The sequence below is a fragment of the Pelophylax lessonae genome, assembly GCF_965119305.1.
Source record: "Pelophylax lessonae genome assembly, chromosome: 12".
Taxonomy (NCBI): domain Eukaryota; kingdom Metazoa; phylum Chordata; class Amphibia; order Anura; family Ranidae; genus Pelophylax; species Pelophylax lessonae.
This window is the reverse complement of record NC_138779.1, coordinates 225,290,604-225,309,601: the sequence shown is the minus strand read 5'-3', so window position 1 is coordinate 225,309,601 and position 18,998 is coordinate 225,290,604. Positions and strand designations below refer to the sequence as shown.

General features: G+C 54.3%; 1 protein-coding gene across 1 annotated transcript in view; it reads left to right on the top strand.

Annotated features, from left to right (window-relative positions):
* The window catches only part of HSPG2 (heparan sulfate proteoglycan 2), a 242,884-nt gene that overhangs the window by 84,655 nt on the left and 139,231 nt on the right, over window positions 1-18,998 (top strand). Inside the window, exons 3-4 of the mRNA XM_082274816.1 lie at window positions 3,720-3,806; window positions 14,736-14,813. Of these exons, the coding sequence (XP_082130942.1) occupies window positions 3,720-3,806; window positions 14,736-14,813 (165 nt within the window). The remainder of the gene's footprint in view (window positions 1-3,719; window positions 3,807-14,735; window positions 14,814-18,998) is intronic.

The window sequence follows — 18,998 nt, the reverse complement described above, 5'->3', positions numbered from 1 at the left end:
GCTGAAAGCTTGGGGGAGGTCCCATCCAGCACCATCCAGGGGGAGGGGAGATAAAGAACTGGAACCATTTTCCTCGGAGGAGGTGATATCTCAGTGGGCCTTGTGGCAGTATAGTCTCCTTCCTTGTGCTGCAGATCAGTGTGTGTATGGGGGAGGGATCGCTCTGTGTGGACACGGAATGGGATGGACGGAATGGGATGGACACGGAATGGGATGGACACGGAATGGGATGGACATGGAATGGGATGGACATGGAATGGGATGGACACGGAATGGGATGGACACGGAATGGGATGGACACGGAATGGGATGGACATGGAATGGGATGGACACGGAATGGGATGGACACGGAATGGGATGGACACGGAATGGGATGGAGGATGGGGCCCAGTGATGAGAATTTCCTTCACTTCTTGTCCCAGAGACACGAGAGGAAGTGAGGGGAAATCTCTCCAATGTGAGGGAAGAGGTGTCCTCATTGGATGATATTCCCTTATTTCCTGTCCCAGTGACAACCATGAAACATAGAGTTTCCCATTACTGGCACTTTTGGTGGCTCTGTGGTTAGTGTGGTGTCACGGAGGTGATGGTGTCCCCGGCAGTTTTGGTGGCTCTGTGTTTGGGTCTGGTTTCCCCGGCAGTTTTGGTGTCACTGGCAGTTATGGTGGCTCTGTGGTTAGTGTGGTGTCACTGGCAGTTTTGGTGTCACGGAGGTGATGGTGTCACTGGCAGTTTTGGTGTCACGGAGGTGATGGTGTCACTGAGATTTATGGTGGAGTCCTGGACTCAGAGGGAGGTTTATAGAGGCTGTTTGTCACCTCCCCTGCAGTTTAATCTCTGGCAGTTGTCACATTCCTGCCGCTGGTCGGTTCTCAGGTTACTGGGAACAGCTGGGTGTCACTGGGAAGCCTGCTATCTATTGTGTGGACTTTGACCCCTGGAATGTGTCACCTGAGGCCAGGAATGTCATTATCCGAGGAGCCGCTGTCACCTCCGGGTTCTGCTCAATACTTCCAGGACCTCCAAGGGACCGGCCACAGACCTCCGGCCCATCTGGGGCCCTGTGCCATCTATTGGGTCCCTGCAGTCGGTGTTCTGGGTTTTCCTTTAGGCCAAAGTGGGGAACATTTTTACTTCTCAGGTCTGAAGGAAAACCCAGAACACCGACTGCAGGAGCCCAATAGGGGCCACCGGACCCCAGATAGGCAGGAGGTCTGTAGTTTGTGCCTAAGAGGCCCTAGAGGTATTGAGCAGAATGAGGAAGGGCCGGGGTGGGGGGTCTGTGATACCGGAAGGGCCGGGTGGGGGGTCTGTGATACCGGAAGGGCCGGGGTGGAAGGTCTGTGATACCGGAAGGGCTGGGATGAGGGGTCTGTGGTGCCGGAAGACCAGGGTGGGGGGTCTGTGACACCGGAAAGGCCCGGGGTGGGGGGTCTGTGATACCGGAAGGGCCAGGATAGGGGGTCTGCGATACCGGAAGGGCCCAAGGTGGGGGGTCTGTGATACCGGAAGGGCCGGAATGGGGGGGGTCTGTGATTCCGGAAGGGCCTGGGGTAGGGGGTCTGTGATACCGGAAGGGCCGGGATGGGGGGTCTGTGATACCGGAAGGGCCTGGGGTAGGGGGTCTGTGATTCCGGAAGGGCCTGGGGTAGGGGGTCTGTGATACCGGAAGGGCCGGGATGGGGGGTCTGTGATACCGGAAGGGCCCAAGGTGGGGGGTCTGTGATACCGGAAGGGCCGGGATGGGGGGTCTGTGATATCGGAAGGGCTGGGATGGGGGTCTGTGATTCCCGGAAGGGCCCGTGGTGGGGGTCTGTGATACCGGAAGGGCCGGGGTGGGGGGTCTGTGATACCGGAAGGGCCGGGATGGGGGGTCTGTGATACCGGAAGGGCCGGGATGGGGGGTCTGTGATATCGGAAGGGCCGGGATGGGGGGTCTGTGATTCCGGAAGGGCCCAGGGTGGGGGGTCTGTGATATCGGAAGGGCCGGGATGGGGGGTCTGTGATTCCGGAAGGGCCCAGGGTGGGGGGTCTGTGATATCGGAAGGGCCGGGATGGGGGGTCTGTGATTCCGGAAGGGCCCGGGTGGGGGGTCTGTGATACCGGAAGGGCCCAGGGTGGGGGGTCTGTGATACCGGAAGGGCCGGGATGGGGGGTCTGTGATATCGGAAGGGCCGGGATGGGGGGTCTGTGATTCCGGAAGGGCCCGGGGTGGGGGGACTGTGATACCGGAAGGACTGGGGTGGGGGGTCTGTGATACCGGAAGGGCCAGTGTGGGGTGGGGGGGGGGGTTCTGTAATACTGGGGGTGCCCCCAATTCTCAGGAATTGTACAGGGGAAGTCTTCCTATGTGGGGGACCCTCTGCATGAAGAAATGAGATTGGTGTCACCTCCTGTGATGAAGAAATGAGATTGGTGTCACCTCCTGTGATGACCATTGGAGGTGGGAATAGGACGTTCTCTCCTGTAGGTCAGGGTGGTCCTCATTCACACTCTGATTGCTGTAAGCAGGTGGTGTCCCCGGCATTGTGGGAGGGGTCACCGTCCCTCTTCTGGCTGTGTAGACTTTGCCCGTACAATCATTGGGTTATCCGGCTTTCCCTCAGGTGACCTCTCTGTCCTCCAAACTGGCACAGCTGTCAGGAGAAATGGCATAACGTCTGTTGCCATGGATACGGAATTTTATGCCACCTTTAGATTGCATGAAAGCAAGTGAACCTCCACCTCTCTAGTGTGCAAAGTCGGGTGAGGGCGCCCTCTGGTGTGCAAAGTCAGGTGAGGGCGCCCTCTGGTGTGCAAAGTCGGGTGAGGGCGCCCTCTGGTGTGCAAAGTCAGGTGAGGGCGCCCTCTGGTGTGCAAAGTCAGGTGAGAGCGCCCTCTGGTGTGCAAAGTCAGGTGAGGGCGCTCTCTGGTGTGCAAAGTCAGGTGAGAGCGCCCTCTGGTGTGCAAAGTCAGGTGAGGGCGCTCTCTGGTGTGCAAAGTCAGGTGAGGGCGCTCTCTGGTGTGCAAAGTCAGGTGAGGGCGCCCTCTGGTGTGCAAAGTCAGGTGAGGGCGCCCTCTGGTGTGCAAAGTCAGGTGAGGGCGCTCTCTAGTGTGAAAAGTCAGGTGAGGGCGCTCTCTTGTGTGCAGTCAGGTGAGGGCGCTCTCTAGTGTGTAGTCAGGTGAGGGCGCTCTATAGTGTGCAAAGTCAGATGAGGGCGCCCTCTAGTGTGAAAAGTCAGATGAGGGCGCCATCTAGTGTACAAAGTCAGATGAGGGTGCTCTCTAGTGTGCAAAGTCAGGTGAGGGCACCCTCTAGTGTGCAGTCAGGTGAGGGCGCCCTCTAGTGTGCAGTCAGGTGAGGCGCTCTCTACTGTGCAGTCAGGTGAGGGCGCCCTCTAGTGTGAAAACCCAGGTGAGGGCGCCCTCTAGTGTGCAGTCAGGTGAGGGCGCTCTCTAGTGTGCAGTCAGGTGAGGGCGCTCTCTACTGTGCAGTCAGGTGAGGGCGCTCTCTAGTGTGCAGTCAGGTGAGGGCGCCCTCTAGTGTGCAGTCAGGTGAGGGCGCTCTCTAGTGTGCAGTCAGGTGAGGGCGCCCTCTAGTGTGCAGTCAGGTGAGGGCGCCCTCTAGTGTGCAGTCAGGTGAGGGCGCCCTCTAGTGTGCAGTCAGGTGAGGGCGCCCTCTAGTGTGCAGTCAGGTGATCCTCTCAGGTCTCTAATGTCCGGATTTCCTCTCCTCACAGATGACCCCGGCAGCAGTGAACTCGGCAGTGGAACCTCAGACGGGGACACTCCGGTGACAACGCCCACAGTGACTTCCTTCTCTACAGGTAGGATGACTCTTGGAGTAGATGAATGATGACCGGGAACGGCCGCAGTCTCCTATAGGCTGCCTGGCAGAGGGGTGGGGGGGTCGCTTTTCCAACGTCCCCTGATCCCATCCCCCGACAACTCATCAGTGGAATTGGTGGTCAGGGACGTCCGGCTCTGTAGATATGAAGCCGGGCCGGGCCAAGTCCCTGGTATGAAAGTCCTAGAGAAACCAGGACCGGATATTAATAGACCCAACAGAGGAGCGGAGCTGGGGTCCGGCCCACCAATAACAGAGACAATCCTGGGGGGTGGGGGGGAGTACAGAATATCCAAAGCCAGCACCCCAAAAATCTATGGTATTTACTTCAAACATACAGTGCCTTGCGAAAGTATTCACCCCCCTTGAACTTTTCGACCTTTTGCCACATTTCAGGCTTCAAACATAAAGATATAAAACTGTAATTTTTTGTGAAGAATCAACAACAAGTGGGACACAATCATGAAGTGGAAGGAAATTTATTGGATATTTCAAACTTTGTTAACAAATAAAAAACTGAAAAGTTGGGCGTGCAAAATTATTCAGCCCCCTTAAGTTAATACTTTGTAGCGCCACCTTTTGCTGAGATTACAGCTGTAAGTCGCTTGGGGTATGTCTCTATCAGTTTTGCACATCGAGAGACTGAAATTTTTTCCCATTCCTCCTTGCAAAACAGCTGGAGCTCAGCGAGGTTGGATGGAGAGCGTTTGTGAACAGCAGTTTTCAGTTCTCACAGATTCTCGATTGGATTCAGGTCTGAACTTTGACTTGGCCATTCTAACACCTGGATATGTTTATTTGTGAACCATTCCATTGTAGATTTTGCTTTATGTTTTGGATCATTGTCTTGTTGGAAGACAAATCTCCGTCCCAGTCTCAGGTCTTTTGCAGACTCCATCAGGTTTTCTTCCAGAATGGTCCTGTATTTGGCTCCATCCATCTTCCCATCAATTTTAACCATCTTCCCTGTCCCTGCTGAAGAAAAGCAGGCCCAAACCATGATGCTGCCACCACCATGTTTCACAGTGGGGGATGGTGTGTTCAGGGTGATGAGCTGTGTTGCTTTTACACCAAACATAACGTTTTGCATTGTTGCCAAAAAGTTTGATTTTGGTTTCATCTGAGCAGAGCTCCTTCTTCCACATGTTTGGTGTCTCCCAGGTGGCTTGTGGCAAACTTTAAACAACACTTTTTATGGATATCTTTAAGAAATGTCTTTCTTCTTGCCACTCTTCCATAAAGGGCAGATTTGTGCAGTATACGACTGATTGTTGTCCTATGGACAGAGTCTCCCACCTCAGCTGTAGATCTCTGCAGTTCATCCAGAGTGATCATGGGCCTCTTGGCTGCATCTCTGATCAGTCTTCTCCTTGTATGAGCTGAAAGTTTAGAGGGACGGCCAGGTCTTCGTAGATTTGCAGTGGTCTGATACTCCTTCCATTTCAATATTATCGCTTGCACAGAGCTCCTTGGGATGTTTAAAGCTTGGGAAATCTTTTTGTATCCAAATCCGGCTTTAAACTTGTCCACAACAGTATCTCGGACCTGCCTGGTGTGTTCCTTGTTCTTCATGATGCTCTCTGCGCTTTAAACGGACCTCTGAGACTATCACAGTGCAGGTGCATTTATACGGAGACTTGATTACACACAGGTGGATTCTATTTATCATCATTAGTCATTTAGGTCAACATTGGATCATTCAGAGATCCTCACTGAACTTCTGGAGAGAGTTTGCTGCACTGATAGTGAAAGGGCTGAATAATTTTGCACACCCAATTTTTCAGTTTTTTATTTGTTAAAAAAGTTTGAAATATCCAATAAATTTCGTTCCACTTCATGATTGTGTCCCACTTGTTGTTGATTCTTCACAAAAAATTACAGTTTTATATCTTTATGTTTGAAGCCTGAAATGTGGCAAAAGGTCGAAAAGTTCAAGGGGGCCGAATACTTTCGCAAGGCACTGTATCATGTAAAAAAAAAAAAAAAACTAATTAGACCAACATTTTGGGGACTCCCGGGTCCCCTTTATCAAAGTACAGAAGACTTGGGGTGACCGGGGTACAGAAGACTGCTGTTTGGTGGTCACTGGACTCTTCAGACAGATCTATGGCATCTTTGTAGACGTTTTCTCCAGTTAAGTGGGTTCCTCTCATTGGCTAGGTGGGTTCCTCTCATTGGCTAGGTGGGTTCCTCTCATTGGCTAGGTGGGTTCCTCTCATTGGCTAGGTGGGTTCCTCTCATTGGTTAGGTGGGTTCCTCTCATTGGTTAGGTGGGTTCCTCTCATTGGTTAGGTGGGTTCCTCTCATTGGTTAGGTGGGTTCCTCTCATTGGCTAGGTGGGTTCCTCTCATTGGCTAGGTGGGTTCCTCTCATTGGTTAGGTGGGTTCCTCTCATTGGTTAGGTGGGTTCCTCTCATTGGCTAGGTGGGTTCCTCTCATTGGCTAGGTGGGTTCCTCTCATTGGTTAGGTGGGTTCCTCTCATTGGCTAGGTGGGTTCCTCTCCTTGGCTAGGTGGGTTCCTCTCATTGGCTAGGTGGGTTCCTCTCCTTGGCTAGGTGGGTTCCTTTCATTGGCTAGGTGGGTTCCTCTCATTGGCTAGGTGGGTTCCTCTCATTGGCTAGGTGGGTTCCTCTCATTGGCTAGGCGGGTTAATCTCATTGGCTAGGTGGGTTCCTCTCATTGGTTAGGTGGGTTCCTCTCATTGGTTAGGTGGGTTCCTCTCATTGGTTAGGTGGGTTCCTCTCATTGGCTAGGTGGGTTCCTCTCATTGGCTAGGTGGGTTCCTCTCATTGGCTAGGTGGGTTCCTCTCATTGGTTAGGTGGGTTCCTCTCATTGGCTAGGTGGGTTCCTCTCATTGGTTAGGTGGGTTCCTCTCATTGGCTAGGTGGGTTCCTCTCCTTGGCTAGGTGGGTTCCTCTCCTTGGCTAGGTGGGTTCCTCTCATTGGTTATGTGGGTTCCTCTCCTTGGCTAGGTGGGTTCCTCTCCTTGGCTAGGTGGGTTCCTCTCATTGGCTAGGTGGGTTCCTCTCATTGGTTAGGGGGGTTCCTCTCATTGGTTAGGTGGGTTCCTCTCATTGGCTAGGCGGGTTCCTCTCCTTGGCTAGGTGGGTTCCTCTCATTGGTTATGTGGGTTCCTCTCCTTGGCTAGGTGGGTTCCTCTCCTTGGCTAGGTGGGTTCCTCTCATTGGCTAGGTGGGTTCCTCTCCTTGGCTAGGTGGGTTCCTCTCATTGGCTAGGTGGGTTCCTCTCATTGGCTAGGTGGGTTCCTCTCATTGGCTAGGCGGGTTCCTCTCATTGGCTAGGTGGGTTCCTCTCATTGGCTAGGCGGGTTCCTCTCATTGGCTAGGTGGGTTCCTCTCATTGGTTAGGTGGGTTCCTCTCATTGGCTAGGTGGGTTCCTCTCCTTGGCTAGGTGGGTTCCTCTCCTTGGCTAGGTGGGTTCCTCTCATTGGCTAGGTGGGTTCCTCTCATTGGTTAGGTGGGTTCCTCTCCTTGGTTAGGTGGGTTCCTCTCATTGGTTAGGTGGGTTCCTCTCATTGGTTAGGTGGGTTCCTCTCATTGGCTAGGTGGGTTCCTCTCATTGGCTAGGTGGGTTCCTCTCATTGGTTAGGTGGGTTCCTCTCATTGGTTAGGTGGGTTCCTCTCATTGGCTAGGTGGGTTCCTCTCATTGGCTAGGTGGGTTCCTCTCATTGGTTAGGTGGGTTCCTCTCATTGGCTAGGTGGGTTCCTCTCATTGGTTAGGTGGGTTCCTCTCATTGGCTAGGTGGGTTCCTCTCATTGGTTAGGTGGGTTCCTCTCATTGGCTAGGTGGGTTCCTCTCATTGGCTAGGTGGGTTCCTCTCATTGGCTAGGTGGGTTCCTCTCATTGGCTAGGCGGGTTCCTCTCATTGGCTAGGTGGGTTCCTCTCATTGGCTAGGCGGGTTCCTCTCATTGGCTAGGTGGGTTCCTCTCATTGGTTAGGTGGGTTCCTCTCATTGGCTAGGTGGGTTCCTCTCCTTGGCTAGGTGGGTTCCTCTCCTTGGCTAGGTGGGTTCCTCTCATTGGCTAGGTGGGTTCCTCTCATTGGCTAGGCGGGTTCCTCTCATTGGCTAGGCGGGTTCCTCTCATTGGTTAGGTGGGTTCCTCTCATTGGTTAGGCGGGTTCCTCTCATTGGCTAGGTGGGTTCCTCTCATTGGCTAGGTGGGTTCCTCTCATTGGTTAGGTGGGTTCCTCTCATTGGTTAGGTGGGTTCCTCTCATTGGTTAGGTGGGTTCCTCTCATTGGCTAGGTGGGTTCCTCTCATTGGTTAGGTGGGTTCCTCTCATTGGTTAGGTGGGTTCCTCTCATTGGCTAGGTGGGTTCCTCTCATTGGCTAGGTGGGTTCCTCTCATTGGTTAGGTGGGTTCCTCTCATTGGCTAGGCGGGTTCCTCTCATTGGCTAGGTGGGTTCCTCTCATTGGTTAGGTGGGTTCCTCTCATTGGCTAGGTGGGTTCCTCTCATTGGTTAGGTGGGTTCCTCTCATTGGTTAGGTGGGTTCCTCTCATTGGTTAGGTGGGTTCCTCTCATTGGCTAGGTGGGTTCCTCTCATTGGTTAGGTGGGTTCCTCTCATTGGCTAGGTGGGTTCCTCTCATTGGTTAGGTGGGTTCCTCTCATTGGCTAGGTAGGTTCCTCTCATTGGTTAGGTGGGTTCCTCTCATTGGCTAGGTGGGTTCCTCTCATTGGTTAGGTGGGTTCCTCTCATTGGCTAGGTGGGTTCCTCTCATTGGTTAGGTGGGTTCCTCTCATTGGCTAGGTGGGTTCCTCTCATTGGTTAGGTGGGTTCCTCTCATTGGCTAGGTAGGTTCCTCTCATTGGTTAGGTGGGTTCCTCTCATTGGCTAGGTAGGTTCCTCTCATTGGTTAGGTGGGTTCCTCTCATTGGTTAGGTGGGTTCCTCTCATTGGCTAGGTGGGTTCCTCTCATTGGTTAGGTGGGTTCCTCTCATTGTTTAGGTGGGTTCCTCTCATTGGCTAGGTGGGTTCCTCTCATTGGTTAGGTGGGTTCCTCTCATTGGTTAGGCTGGCATCTCCAGTTGGTTAGGTCGGTTCTAAAAATTAGTTTTGGTGGCTTCTCCAATCAGTTAGTTGAACTCCTCTAATGGATTGGATGAGGAAGGCTCCTCCCACTGGTTAGCTGGGTTCCTCCCACTGGTTAGCTGGGTTCCTCCCCCGCGGAGCTGTGCGGTGGCTTCTCCTCTGTACGTTGGGATGTCCTCCAATTCCAGTGGGCGGTCTCAGACTGGAGGTGATGATGTCATAGCGTCATTTCTTATCACTCTGTTATCAGAATTATTAAATTCTGATGATGTGGGAGGAGCTCGGTGTTGTTATTGGATACGGTTGTATGAAGGATGAGGATGGCGGGGGGGTGGGGTCACTCTCCGTATTACTCAGTGTGCCCCCCCCCCTCCATATTTCCTCCCCCACACAGCTGTCTCATTGTGTGCCGTGCCAGGAGCTCCCACATTACCAGCATTTTCCATCCTGACATTCCAGCTCCGCTCACCACTACAAGTCAGTCTGCCTCTGTGTTCAGGGTCCCCTCCAGATCATACACCCTCCATGCATCCCCTCCACATTATACACACTCCATGCATCCCCTCCAGATCATACACCCTCCATGCATCCCCTCCACATCATACACACTCCATGCATCCCCTCCACATTATACACACTCCATGCATCCCCTCCACATTATACACACTCCATGCATCCCCTCCACATTATACACACTCCATGCATCCCCTCCACATTATACACACTCCATGCATCCCCTCCACATTATACACACTCCATGCATCCCCTCCACATCATACACACTCCATGCATCCCCTCCACATCATACACACTCCATGCATCCCCTCCACATCATACACACTCCATGCATCCCCTCCAGATCATACACCCTCCATGCATCCCCTCCACATCATACACACTCCATGCATCCCCTCCACATTATACACACTCCATGCATCCCCTCCACATTATACACACTCCATGCATCCCCTCCACATTATACACACTCCATGCATCCCCTCCACATTATACACACTCCATGCATCCCCTCCACATTATACACACTCCATGCATCCCCTCCACATTATACACACTCCATGCATCCCCTCCAGATCATACACACTCCATGCATCCCCTCCAGATCATACACACTCCATGCATCCCCTCCAGATCATACACACTCCATGCATCCCCTCCAGATCATACACACTCCATGCATCCCCTCCAGATCATACACACTCCATGCATCCCCTCCACATTATACACACTCCATGCATCCCCTCCAGATTATACACACTCCATGCATCCCCTCCAGATCATACACACTCCATGCATCCCCTCCAGATCATACACACTCCATGCATCCCCTCCAGATCATACACACTCCATGCATCCCCTCCACATCATACACACTCCATGCATCCCCTCCACATCATACACACTCCATGCACCCCCTCCACATCATACACACTCCATGCATCCCCTCCACATTATACACACTCCATGCATCCCCTCCAGATCATACACACTCCATGCATCCCCTCCACATTATACACACTCCATGCATCCCCTCCACATCATACACACTCCATGCATCCCCTCCACATTATACACACTCCATGCATCCCCTCCACATCATACACCCTCCATGCATCCCCTCCACATTATACACACTCCATGCATCCCCTCCACATCATACACACTCCATGCATCCCCTCCACATTATACACCCTCCATGCATCCCCTCCACATTATACACACTCCATGTATCCCCTCCACATCATACACACTCCATGCATCCCCTCCACATTATACACACTCCATGCATCCCCTCCACATTATACACACTCCATGCATCCCCTCCACATCATACACACTCCATGCATCCCCTCCAGATCATACACACTCCATGCATCCTACATGTCCCGGTGTCACTGAAGAAGGAAGAGAGGAGAAATCCACCAATGGGGACACCAGTCATAGCGTCCTATGGGGGTCACAGTACCAGCTGACATGGGGGGAGGGGGAAGTCTCCGGTGTATAATGGACGTCTTGTAGAGATCTGAGTGCTGAATCTTTTCTTTCTCTCCCCCCCCCTCCTATTGTCCCCTCTATGGACCCCTCTCCTGAACTCCGCCCCCATTGTCCCCTCCATGGACCCCTCTCCTGAATCCCCCCCCTCATTGTCCCCTCTATGGACACCTCTCCTGATCCCCCCTCATTGTCCCCTCCATGGACCCCTCTCCTGAACCCCCCCTCCCATTGTCCCCTCCATGGACCCCTCTCCTGAACTCCGCCCCCATTGTCCCCTCTATGGACACCTCTCCTGATCCCCCCTCATTGTCCCCTCTATGAACACCTCTCCTGAACCCCCCCCCCCATTGTCCCCTCTATGGACACCTCTCCTGAACCCCCCCCCCCATTGTCCCCTCTATGGACCCCTCTCCTGAACCCCCCCCCCATTGTCCCCTCTATGGACCCCTCTCCTGAACCCCCCCCCCCATTGTCCCCTCTATGGACACCTCTCCTGAACCCCCCCTCCCATTGTCCCCTCTATGGACACCTCTCCTGATCCCCCCTCATTGTCCCCTCTATGAACACCTCTCCTGAACCCCCCCCCATTGTCCCCTCTATGGACACCTCTCTTGAACCCCCCCCCCCATTGTCCCCTCTATGGACCCCTCTCCTGAACCCCCCCCCCCATTGTCCCCTCTATGGACCCCTCTCCTGAACCCCCCCCCCCATTGTCCCCTCTATGGACACCTCTCCTGATCCCCCCTCATTGTCCCCTCTATGGACACCTCTCCTGATCCCCCCTCATTGTCCCCTCTATGAACACCTCTCCTGAACCCCCCCTCCCATTGTCCCCTCTATGAACACCTCTCCTGAACCCCCCCCCATTGTCCCCTCTATGGACACCTCTCCTGAACCCCCCCCCCATTGTCCCCTCTATGGACCCCTCTCCTGAACCCCCCCCCCCCATTGTCCCCTCTATGGACCCCTCTCCTGAACCCCCCCCATTGTCCCCTCTATGGACCCCTCTCCTGAACCCCCCCCCATTGTCCCCTCTATGGACACCTCTCCTGAACCCCCCCTCCCATTGTCCCCTCTATGGACACCTCTCCTGATCCCCCCTCATTGTCCCCTCTATGAACACCTCTCCTGAACCCCCCCCCCATTGTCCCCTCTATGGACACCTCTCCTGAACCCCCCCCCCCATTGTCCCCTCTATGGACCCCTCTCCTGAACCCCCCCCCCCATTGTCCCCTCTATGGACCCCTCTCCTGAACCCCCCCCCCCATTGTCCCCTCTATGGACACCTCTCCTGAACCCCCCCTCCCATTGTCCCCTCTATGGACACCTCTCCTGATCCCCCCTCATTGTCCCCTCTATGAACACCTCTCCTGAACCCCCCCCCATTGTCCCCTCTATGGACACCTCTCTTGAACCCCCCCCCCCATTGTCCCCTCTATGGACCCCTCTCCTGAACCCCCCCCCCCATTGTCCCCTCTATGGACCCCTCTCCTGAACCCCCCCCCCCATTGTCCCCTCTATGGACACCTCTCCTGATCCCCCCTCATTGTCCCCTCTATGGACACCTCTCCTGATCCCCCCTCATTGTCCCCTCTATGAACACCTCTCCTGAACCCCCCCTCCCATTGTCCCCTCTATGAACACCTCTCCTGAACCCCCCCCCCATTGTCCCCTCTATGGACACCTCTCCTGAACCCCCCCCCCCATTGTCCCCTCTATGGACCCCTCTCCTGAACCCCCCCCCCCATTGTCCCCTCTATGGACCCCTCTCCTGAACCCCCCCCATTGTCCCCTCTATGGACCCCTCTCCTGAACCCCCCCCCATTGTCCCCTCTATGGACACCTCTCCTGAACCCCCCCTCCCATTGTCCCCTCTATGGACACCTCTCCTGATCCCCCCTCATTGTCCCCTCTATGAACACCTCTCCTGAACCCCCCCCCATTGTCCCCTCTATGGACACCTCTCCTGAACCCCCCCCCCATTGTCCCCTCTATGGACCCCTCTCCTGAACCCCCCCCCCCATTGTCCCCTCTATGGACCCCTCTCCTGAACCCCCCCCCATTGTCCCCTCTATGGACACCTCTCCTGAACCCCCCCCCATTGTCCCCTCTATGGACACCTCTCCTGATCCCCCCTCATTGTCCCCTCTATGAACACCTCTCCTGAACCCCCCCCCATTGTCCCCTCTATGGACACCTCTCCTGAACCCCCCCCCCATTGTCCCCTCTATGGACCCCTCTCCTGAACCCCCCCCCCCATTGTCCCCTCTATGGACCCCTCTCCTGAACCCCCCCCCATTGTCCCCTCTATGGACACCTCTCCTGAACCCCCCCCCATTGTCCCCTCTATGGACCCCTCTCCTGAACCCCCCCCATTGTCCCCTCTATGGACCCCTCTCCTGAACCCCCCCCATTGTCCCCTCTATGGACCCCTCTCCTGAACCCCCCCCCCATTGTCCCCTCTATGAACACCTCTCCTGAACCCCCCCCCCTCATTGTCCCCTCTATGGACACCTCTCCTGAACCCCCCCCCCATTGTCCCCTCTATGAACACCTCTCCTGAACCCCCCCCCATTGTCCCCTCTATGGACCCCTCTCCTGAACCCCCCCCCCCCATTGTCCCCTCTATGAACACCTCTCCTGAACCCCCCCCCCATTGTCCCCTCTATGAACACCTCTCCTGAACCCCCCCCCCATTGTCCACTCTATGAACACCTCTCCTGAACTCCCCCTCCCATTGTCCCCTCTATGAACACCTCTCCTGAACCCCCCCCCATTGTCCCCTCTATGGACACCTCTGCTGAACCCCCCCCCCCCATTGTCCCCTCTATGGTCACCTCTCCTGAACCCCCCCTATTGTCCCCTCTATGGTCACCTCTCCTGAACCCCCCCCCATTGTCCCCTCTATGGACACCTCTGCTGAACCCCCCCCCCATTGTCCCCTCTATGGACACCTCTCCTGAACCCCCCCCCCCCCCATTGTCCCCTCTATGGACACCTCTCCTGAACCCCCACCTCATTGTCCCCTCTATGGTCACCTCTCCTGAACCCCCCCCTATTGTCCCCTCTATGGTCACCTCTCCTGAACCCCCCCCCTATTGTCCCCTCTATGGACACCTCTGCTGAGCCCCCCCCCCCATTGTCCCCTCTATGGTCACCTCTCCTGAACCCCCCTCATTGTCCCCTCTATGGTCACCTCTCCTGAACCCCCCCCCCCATTGTCCCCTCTATGGTCACCTCTCCTGAACCCCCCTCATTGTCCTCTCTATGGTCACCTCTCCTGAACCCCCCCCCCATTGTCCCCTCTATGGACACCTCTCCTGAACCCCCCCCCATTGTCCCCTCTATGGACACCTCTCCTGAACCCCCCCCCATTGTCCCCTCTATGAACACCTCTCCTGAACCCCCCCCCCTATTGTCCCCTCTATGAACACCTCTCCTGAACCCCCCCCCCTATTGTCCCCTCTATGAACACCTCTCCTGAACCCCCCCCCCCTATTGTCCCCTCTATGGACACCTCTCCTGAACCCCCCCCCTATTGTCCCCTCTATGGACACCTCTCCTGAACCCCCCCCCCCTATTGTCCCCTCTATGAACACCTCTCCTGAACCCCCCCCCCCTATTGTCCCCTCTATGGACACCTCTCCTGAACCCCCCCCCCTATTGTCCCCTCTATGGACACCTCTCCTGAACCCCCACCTCATTGTCCCCTCTATGGTCACCTCTCCTGAACCCCCCCCCCCCCCATTCATTGTCCCCTCTATGGACACCTCTGCTGAACCCCCTCCCCCTCATTGTTCCCTTTATGAACACCTCTCCTGACCTCCCCCACTTAGGTTTTGCCCCTACTCGTGTAGTGCCACAGCTGGCGGGTATGAGTGTGTCTGAGCAGGACCAGGAGGAACCGTTCCTGAGTAAGTCCCACTGGAGGGGGCACTGTGCATGACGGGGGTCCTACAACCCTCCCCCCCTCCCCCGCTAAATGACTGTGCTTTGCATGCCAGAGTGCTGTATCAGTGTGATGTGACATTGGTGGTCCGGGGGTCCGGGGTACACCCCTCCCCCATTACACCATGCATGCCGGAGTCTGAGCTCTGTACCGGTGTGATGTGACATTGGTGGTCTGAGGTACACACAGCATCTGACAAAAGTCAGTACACCCCTAAGTGACAATCTCCAAATTGGGCCCAAAGTGTCAATATTTTGTGTGGCCGCCATTATTTTCCAGCACTGCCTTAACCCTCCTGGGCATGGAGTTCACCAGAGCTTCACAGGTTGTCACTGGAGTCCTCTTCCCCTCCTCCATGATGACATCACAGAGCTGGTGGATGTTAGAGACCTTCCCCTCCTCCACCTGCTGTTTGAGGATCCCCACAGATGCTCAATAGGGTTTAGGTCTGGAGACGCTTGGCCAGTCCATCACCTTTACCCTCAGCTTCTTTAGCAAGGCAGTGGTCATCTTGGAGGTGTTTGGGGTCATTATGTTGGAATACTGCCCTGCCCCCCAGTCTCTGAAGGGAGGGGATCATGCTCTGCTTCAGTATGTCACAGTACATGTTGGCATTCATGGTTCCCTCAATGAACTGTAGCTCCCCAGTGCCGGCAGCACTCATGCAGCCCCAGACCATGACACTCCCACCACCATGCTTGACTGTAGGAAGACACACTTGTCTTTGTACTCCTCACCTGGTTGCCCCCACACACGCCTGACACCATCTGACACCAAATAAGTTTATCTTGGTCTCATCAGAGCACAGGAGATGGTTCCAGTAATCCATGTCCTTAGTCTGCTTGTCTTCAGAAAACTGTTTGTGGGCTTTCTTGTCCATCATCTTTAGAAGAGGCTGACCCCCACCCCTTCACCCTCTGCAGCAATGCTGGCAGCACTCATACGTCTATTTCCCAAAGACAACCTCTGGATATGACACTGAGCACGGCACTCAACTTCTTTGGTGGACCATGGTGAGGCCTGTTCTGAGTGGAACCTGTCCTGGTAAACCGCTGTATGGTCTTGGCCACCGTGCTGCAGCTCAGTTTCAGGGTCTTGGCAATCTTCTTATAGCCTAGGCCATCTTTATGTAAAGCAACAATTCTTTTTTTCAGATCCTCAGAGAGTTCTTTGCCATGAGGAGCCATGTTGAACTTCCAGTGACCAGTATGAGAGAGTGAGAGCGATAACACCAAATTTACCACACCTCCCCCCATTCACACCTGAGACCTTGTAACACTAACGAGTCACATGACACCGGGGAGGGAAAATGGCTAATTGAGCCCAATTCAGACATTGTCACTTAGGGGTGTACTGACTTTTGTTGCCAGCGGTTTAGACATTAATGGCTGTGTGTTGAGTTATTTTGAGGGGACAGTAAATTTACACTGTTATACAAGCTGTACACTCACTACTTTACATTGTAGCAAAGTCTCATGGGAGGGGTGTACTTACTTTTGTCAGATCCTGTACACCCCTCCCCCCCGGAGTCTGAGCCCTGTAGCAGTGACATTGGTGGTCGAGGGGTTCAGTCTCTGTATGGTGGGGTGTGATCTCCCCTCCCCCGTACAGAGACGTGTCAGTGTGCAGGTTGGAGTACGCAGCACAGAACACGCACTCCCCGACCACACTGCGCCCATTCTTCCTGCACAAGCCCCACCCCCCGCCCCCCCCTCCAAACCACAGCATGCCCCCCCCCCCCTCCTCTCCACACCACAACACCACCCCCCCCCCACCACCCTTCACACTGCTCCTCATATTTCCTCCACCAACACTGAGATATGCAAAGTGAAAGCAAGGAATGTCCCTGGAAGGCCGGCACCATAGAATAGCCAGATCACATGGAACCCAACAAGGAATGTCCCTGGAAGGCCGGCACCATAGAACAGCCAGGTCACATGGAACCCAACAAGGAATGTCCCTGGAAGGCCGGCACCATAGAACAGCCAGGTCACATAGAACCCAACAAGGAATGTCCCTGGAAGGCCGGCACCATAGAACAGCCAGATCACATGGAACCCAACAAGGAATGTCCCTGGAAGGCCGGCACCATAGAACAGCCAGGTCACATGGAACCCAACAAGGAATGTCCCTGGAAGGCCGGCACCATAGAACAGCCAGGTCACATAGAACCCAACAAGGAATGTCCCTGGAAGGCCGGCACCATAGAACAGCCAGGTCACATGGAACCCAACAAGGATTGTCCCTGGAAGGCCAGCACCATAGAACAGCCAGATCACATGGAACCCAACAAGGAATGTCCCTGGAAGGCCGGCACCATAGAATAGCCAGGTCACATGGAACCCAACAAGGAATGTCCCTGGAAGGCTGGCACCATAGAACAGCCAGATCACATGGAACCCAACAAGGATTGTCCCTGGAAGGCCAGCACCATAGAACAACCAGATCACATGGAACCCAACAAGGAATGTCCCTGGAAGGCCGGCACCATAGAACAGCCAGGTCACATAGAACCCAACAAGGATTGTCCCTGGAAGGCCAGCACCATAGAACAGCCAGATCACATGGAACCCAACAAGGAATGTCCCTGGAAGGCCGGCACCATAGAACAGCCAGGTCACATAGAACCCAACAAGGATTGTCCCTGGAAGGCCAGCACCATAGAACAGCCAGATCACATGGAACCCAACAAGGAATGTCCCTGGAAGGCCAGCACCATAGAACAGCCAGATCACATGGAACCCAACAAGGAATGTCCCTGGAAGGCCGGCACCATAGAACAGCCAGGTCACATGGAACCCAACAAGGAATGTCCCTGGAAGGCTGGCACCATAGAACAGCCAGGTCACATGGAAACCAACAAGGAATGTCCCTGGAAGGCTGGCACCATAGAACAGCCAGGTCACATAGAACCCAACAAGGATTGTCCCTGGAAGGCCAGCACCATAGAACAGCCAGATCACATGGAACCCAACAAGGAATGTCCCTGGAAGGACGGCACCATAGAACAGCCAGGTCACATGGAACCCAACAAGGAATGTCCCTGGAAGGCCGGCACCATAGAACAGCCAGGTCACATAGAACCCAACAAGGATTGTCCCTGGAAGGCCGGCACCATAGAACAGCCAGATCACATGGAACCCAACAAGGAATGTCCCTGGAAGGCCGGCACCATAGAACAGCCAGGTCACATAGAACCCAACAAGGAATGTCCCTGGAAGGCCGGCACCATAGAACAGCCAGATCACATGGAACCCAACAAGGAATGTCCCTGGAAGGCCGGCACCATAGAACAGCCAGGTCACATAGAACCCAACAAGGATTGTCCCTGGAAGGCCGGCACCATAGAACAGCCATAAAAGGAGTGACACCATTGTGGAAGTGAAGGGTTAAGGGCCGGAGGGGAAAGGAGGATTAACTCCGAGGAAACCTCGGGGGTTGAATGGGGTCTTTATATTATTTGCTGCAGCGTGGGATTCCTTTTCATGTTGTAGAGTTGGGGGTTTGTGAAGGAGCCGCCCTTCCCCCCCCCCCCCCTCCAGACGCTCAGAACTTTCCGGACCTACAATTCACACTCATTGGAGATGGGAATCTGTGATGTCATCTATAATTCTGTAATCGTTCCTCTACATTTCCACATTCCAGGAATCTCTATATTAGTGTCAGGCCATCTGTGTTCTAGATCTGAACATCTCTAAACTTCTGATTTCTAGATCTTTTCTTCTACAGATCATTCCTACAGATCTCTGTATCGGTTCATACACCAAGAACATCTCACCATCGTATCCGTGTCTCTGGATCCAAACCACTTCTCTGCCATTTATAGTCATGTCTAGAACAAGTCCATCTCCTCTGTCATGTCTAGAACAAGTCCATCTCCTCTGTCATGTCTAGAACAAGTCCGTCTTCTCTGTCATGTCTAGAACAAGTCCGTCTTCTCTGTCATATATAGAACAAGTCCATCTTCTCTGTCATGTCTAGAACAAGTCCATCTTCTCTGTCATATATAGAACAAGTCCGTCTTCTCTGTCATGTCTAGAACAAGTCCGTCTTCTCTGTCATGTCTAGAACAAGTCCATCTTCTCTGTCATGTCTAGAAGAAGGCCGCCTTCCCTGTCATGTCTAGAACAAGTCCATCTTCTCTGTCATG